Source organism: Pyxicephalus adspersus, chromosome Z (genome assembly GCF_032062135.1).
Source record: "Pyxicephalus adspersus chromosome Z, UCB_Pads_2.0, whole genome shotgun sequence".
NCBI lineage: Eukaryota > Metazoa > Chordata > Amphibia > Anura > Pyxicephalidae > Pyxicephalus > Pyxicephalus adspersus.
This window is the reverse complement of record NC_092871.1, coordinates 26,348,931-26,354,930: the sequence shown is the minus strand read 5'-3', so window position 1 is coordinate 26,354,930 and position 6,000 is coordinate 26,348,931. Positions and strand designations below refer to the sequence as shown.

The 6,000-nt window shown below is 43.8% G+C and overlaps 1 protein-coding gene across 1 annotated transcript in view; it reads left to right on the top strand.

Annotated features, from left to right (window-relative positions):
- The first annotated feature begins 335 nt into the window (after positions 1-335).
- Positions 336-6,000, top strand: part of GPC4 (glypican 4) — a 66,639-nt gene continuing 60,974 nt past the window's right edge. Inside the window, exon 1 of the mRNA XM_072431938.1 lies at positions 336-671. Coding sequence (XP_072288039.1) covers positions 524-671 — 148 coding nt within the window. The 5' untranslated portion in view covers positions 336-523. The remainder of the gene's footprint in view (positions 672-6,000) is intronic.

Genomic DNA, 6,000 nt, shown 5'->3' with positions numbered 1-6,000 from the left:
ATTTTTGTAGTTACATCCAGCTGTACCTACCTGTATGCAGGTAACAATCAGTGTGTGTAAGCAGCAGGCTAGGAAGGTGTTAAATCTCAATTGCACATCCGAATGAGCGAGTTAAATGCGCATTCCAGAGCAATGTGTTGGACACAGGCAGCATTGTATGCAGCACACACGTATTCCCTGCAGGGGTTAACAGCTGAGCCCCCCCCCCCCCCCCCCCCCCCCCCCCCCCCCCCACCTCCTGCACCCCCTCCCCCCTCAATCCTCAGCCCTCCCTCCAGCATTCCATGCCGCTCTCCCTGTACTGCGCATGCGCGCCCCGTGCTCCTCGCACCCTCTGCCAGATTCATACACACAGCGCCCCGGACATTCGCTGGAGGAGGGGGATAAGTTAGCAGGGCTCAGCTCTCCGGTACGGGCACTTTGCTAACTTCTCCCGGAGGCAGGAGGAAGCTCCGTTTGTATCGCCGAGCCGCAGGACTTGTGTGTGCCGTCTTTGTCCCTTCCCCCCGGTGCCTGGACCATAATGTGGGTTCCGCTGTCCCCTCTGCTGCTCTGCACTGTGGCCCTCTGCAGCCTCACCGTCCGGGCCAGCAAAAGTTGCTCTGAGGTCCGGAAACTTTACGTGTCCAAGGGCTTCAACCAGAACGATGCTCCGGTGTATGAGATCAATGGTGAGTGAATGGCGGGGGGTTGGTGGGGCAATTACCCCCTCTATTGCCCCATAGCTGGGGCAACTTCCCAACATTGCTGTGCCCGATCTGCTGCTATCCTCTGCAGGCTTGGGAAGTATCCTATTGGGATTGCCTGTAAGTCAGACCCAGTCTATGGGGCCCTTTGTGCTGTCTGGAGGTGACATTAAGGGGCCACATTGATGCTACCATTTACCCTAACATGCCTATGTATCTGATCTCCATGTTTAGGAATCATTGATCCGATTGAACACATGTGCCAATCATTGTCCAAACTTCTGCCATGGCAGAGTCCAGATCAATTACAAAGCAATGCTAAAGGAATGTGTACTATGGGATCGGGAGCGCTCCACAATCCCATTGTACAACTTTTATAAAGTTAGGGTAAATCTGGTCTGTTCCTTATCACATCACACATAGGCATTGCAAGATTGTGATGTGTATGGACCTTAACGATTGTGTGATCACCATATCATTGGTCTATGGAATGCCGCTTGGATGCATCATTCCGTACGTGTGCTGGGTATAGGACTCCTGCTGTTGTTGTTTATTGGGTAACTGGGCAGTAAGTTGGTACATCTGCTTTCTGATAGGCTGTAGAAGATAGGGGAGGGGTTATAGGCCAGGTATACCCCACCTCTGAGGAGCCAGGTAAGAGCAGAGAAGCCCCCCATAGCTGTGTAATGGGGCTGCTTTGGGAATTAGTGCTCCAGGTGTCTGTGTGTAATCCATACCTGGGGGCGAGATTTCCTAATCTCACCTTGTTACTCAGGATTTGCTCCCTATTGTTCCCTCTAATGCATTGAGCCATGTGCAGCCTGGCCAGCCATTGTCTAATAGAGCCCCTCTCTCCATCCTCTTCACCCTTTCACACCAGTAAGGGGTCCATGTTGAAGAATGTGAACTTGCTGCCCCCCCTCCCCCATAATCCTTCCGTTAATTAAGGTGTAAAGGGAGTAATTTGCCTGTAACAATTCCATATTTTCTTACTGGGTCACAAATCTTGCCTATATAACCTGCACTAGGAGAATTCCTTGTTCCCCCTAACAACCGACGGGAATCCTTGCTTCATTTGACAGTCGCTAGGAGCAACCATGCATTTTCTGCTTGCTGTGCTTTTCGTGCAGAATGCAGAGTTCCAATATCATAAAAAATACAAACTCCAATCTGTATTTTACTGCGGTAATTAACCCCTTCAGTCCCTGAGGAGCTGAGATCTGCACGCGTTTGCTGTGGTGTGTTTGTATTGCAGCCCAGAATCAGATATTTTATTATCAGTGTGTTTACTTTCCTTTATATTCACTTATTTGTGAGCAGAAAATGAGCTGTAGAAAGTCAAATAGTCATGTGATCCATGGGGGGTGCAGGGCCGATAAATGACCAATTTGGGGGGGGGGGGGGGGGGTCATTGGAGCCGCACACAGCTGACCATATGTTACCGGAGAGTGAATGTTGCCTGTGAATATTGTGACATTGTGATGTCATTGGTCTTCAAAGTTATATTGTTGGCACTGCAAACTTTTTTATTTTTTTGGGACGTGAATACAGTGCAGGGTTTTTGGTGCAAAATTTACTGCCTTCTAAACGCTATATTGATATGCAGAATAGCCGCCCCATCATGTGATTGCTGTCATTTGCAGGTCACCAGGCGCTGCTTGTAACGCTATTCCAATCACACTCAGCTGCGTCACCCAGCATATGCTTACATTGCATTGCTATGAATGCAGCTTTCATACCCCAGGAATTGGGGGAAGGGGCAGAAAAACTCCGGCTAAAGAAACCGCTCGGTGTGAACTAAGCCTTGTATATCCAAAATGCCCCAAAACTTGGTTACTGCTATCCATGCAATATTATATTTTTGCAATGATTGTAATAGAAGTCAAACTTTGGGGCTGGAGCAGAGTCTGCGAATGTAGCTTTATGTTCAAAGCTCAGTCTGATTGGTTTCTATGGTTTTTTTTTTAAATTTTTTTAACAGTTCCAATTTAATAACTGGGCCCAGGTTGTCACTAAACATGGACTCGGTGGCTTGATTTTCACTTTTCCGATATTGCTAGCTGCAACTACAATAAGGGTTTATGCAGTTTGCAGTCTTGTGTAAATTTTGGTTGATGGAGGAAGATTTAAATCAAGCCAGTTGTTAAAGAAAAGTCCCGCATTAAAGATCTTTTATTCCATCCAATTACCACTTTTGCATCTGACACTTCTGGCAGTGTCGAGTGCCTGATCCCCCCTCTGTTTGCAGTGGTTCCTTCCAGCAGCAGCTGCGCCACCACAGGACAAAGTAGGGAATTTACAACTGGTGGTGGAATTAGGGGCAATTAAGGTTGTTTTGGCTATCAAGTTAGTATTACTTTCTTTACAGGCTTTACTTATTAAAAAAAAATAGCCACATGGTCTATTTAAATTAACATGTTCACACAGATGTATCTACATTTTTAATACTAAAAATGCTACAAAGGGGTGGGATTTTAATGACCACATCACAAAGAACTCCAGTGCATCTTTTCCGAAGCAAAGAGATCTATTTATAAATGCTTTCAACCAAAAGTAACACATTTTGCTAATTGCATTCAAAATGTGTGAATTCTTAATAAAAGTTATGTGAGAACCTTTAATAAAACTCCCCAAAAAGGTCTTTAAATTGTTGGTATTTATTGCTCAAATACTTTCCTAAACTTAAGTATTTTAGCCAAAGTTACAATAGTGTTTACAAGATGGAAGCAGCATTTAATTAAGGAGTGTAATGACACGACCAATTAATGCTTAATGGTCACGCCTGCCTCAAATCTTCCAGTTTCACAGTGGAGAAATTACCATAATCTTTCTACATTAAACATTCTAGATCAGATGGAAATTCTGCACAGACCCTCCAGTGTTCTCTTGTGTAGGTATATTTTGCTGTGCAGCTGGTAAGCTCATGTGTTTCTTTCCAGAGGCAGCATTTGGACCATAAATAGTCACTGTTGAAAATGGGAAGTGTCATTCAAACAGTCTTTATTTATTCTGCACAGTATCATGCATTTTAATTGAAGTGAGACAATTTGTTAGCTTCCAATGTAAATGGTGATGTCCTCCTCCCGCCCCCATTACTTTCTACAGTAACAGCAGAGCAACATTCAATGTATTAGCAGGGTTTACTTTCACCATTCTTTGTTGCATTCCCAAGACCTAAAGACTAAATCTACGTACACACATCCAATGCTTGTCCTCCCATAATCGGCTCAGGGCCAATAACAGATGAGAATCTGGCGTGTGTACAGCGCCCATCGTACGAACGACCGTCCTGGCGGTTCCACGGACGTCAAACGATCATAATGGAAGTTAAGGGGGAGAGCGCACAGCAGGGTGCCGCTTTGTCGTTCTCCCCGTCCCCTCTCCATAGAGCAGAATGGTTCTGTATGTACAGCACACGTTCATGCATCATGCAGTCCTTAGTTGTTGGAAGGATCTTTCACGATCAATTATTGCACGTGTGTACCCAGCTTAAGACGTGTAATTATTGTCGTTGGATAGGATCTTTCACGATCCTATCCAATGACAAACGACTGCATGATGCATTAACGAGTGCTGTACATACAGCACTGTTCTGCTCTATGGAGAGGGGGAGAGCGACTTAGCGGCACCCCGCTGTGCTCTCTCCTGTTCACTTCCCTTATGATCGTTCGTTGTCCGTGGATCCATCAGAACGGACCACGGACGGCGAGCACTGTACAGACGCCAGATTCTCGTCCGATATCAGCCCTGAGCCGATTATCGGACAAGAATCATCTGATGCGTGAACGTAGCCTTAATTAAAGTCCGATCACTTCTATCATCAAACCTTTTTTGCTTTTGAATTATATGAGAATGGGAAAAACGTACTCTAGACATTTTGTTTGTGGTTTAGAAAAGCAATTTTTATTTTTAAGATTTTATTTCCTGTCTCTGGGTTGTCCTTGCCACAAATAGGGGCTGTGGCCTGGGGGCAAGAAACCACAAACAGCAAAAAACTATTGTCAGATGTCTCAACTTTTTTTCATTGTGATAAAAATGTATGTACCAAAAGTTCCCATCACTTCCGGTCACAACAGGAAGTGAGTTATTCTTCCTAATTGGATCACAGATTACAGGGTCCCAAAATTAAATAAAATGCTTCAGCTTGAGTTGGGCGTGGGCAAATATGAATAATGGTAGGGATATAATAGTAAATTTTCTTTTTATAAATTAAAAACTTAGAATTTGTGGTTTCTTTGAAGGGTTGGGTGCAAAATTCTGACTTGTGTTTTGTATTGTATAATTTGTTTGGAAGATCGCCATAGACTTGAGGACAGGTAGTGGGGCACCCTTGCTAAAACCAGTTTATAGGGGGTTGGTGGGCAAAATGGTGGCCAGTGGAAAGATTCCTTCCTATAGTAATGAGAAAAATTCACATAGGCAAATTAAACCATCATTACAGTAATTTAGCTTGCTCCACCAAGTGGTATTGGCCCCAGCACTCAAAAATGAGAGGGTCGAGGAGTCATCTATCAGCCCCCGCTTATCAGGTGGGTAACAGTGGTAATCAGTCAAGGTTCTCCAATCAAACTGATTCTTTAGATTTGCCTTGGAGAAGGTTTCCTTGCTCATCCAACAGACTGTCTATGGTCAACTTACAGTATATGTAAACCCTGTAGAATAAGGTGAATACACATGAAAGTTAGGTTAGGAAAATATATTTTTGCTGGTGAGAAATCATTTATGATTATCCTTCTAGATGTATTTCTTTAATGTATGGTTTCTCTTTTCGTAGAATTGCTAAGATGTTTCAAGATCAAGATGTTTTGTGATGTGATTTGGTAAACTTTTGAAAAAAATTAAAATGCTTTTACAGATGTTGGGAAAGAGTAATTCCAGGATGTTTTAGATAGTTAGTGCTTTGAAATGTATACTTGTGTATATATAACAGCGTAGACCTGTACTTTGCTCATCTGACCTTCTTTAACCCTTCTATCTCCAACCACTTCTTTACTTGCCCTCCCTCTCTGATTCATTGAACATGGAGTGCCACAGGAAGTGCATGGTATTTCCAAGTATGGAGGAGCCTGGGACTGGCCCATGTGACAGCTGTGTCATTGTAAGATCCTTAGCCTTGTGTAACATTACTTTAATTTTACCTTTTGCAAAAAAGAAAAATTCTATAGAGATCTGCATAGGCAAACACAAGTTCACTTTAATGCCATGTTGACAGGACAGAAGCCTGGGCAACCTCGGACAAATCCCTGATTACTAATTGCTTGTGTGTCTTCCCTTGAAATGCAAAGGAGCCAGGAATGTGCACCAAGTGATTTTC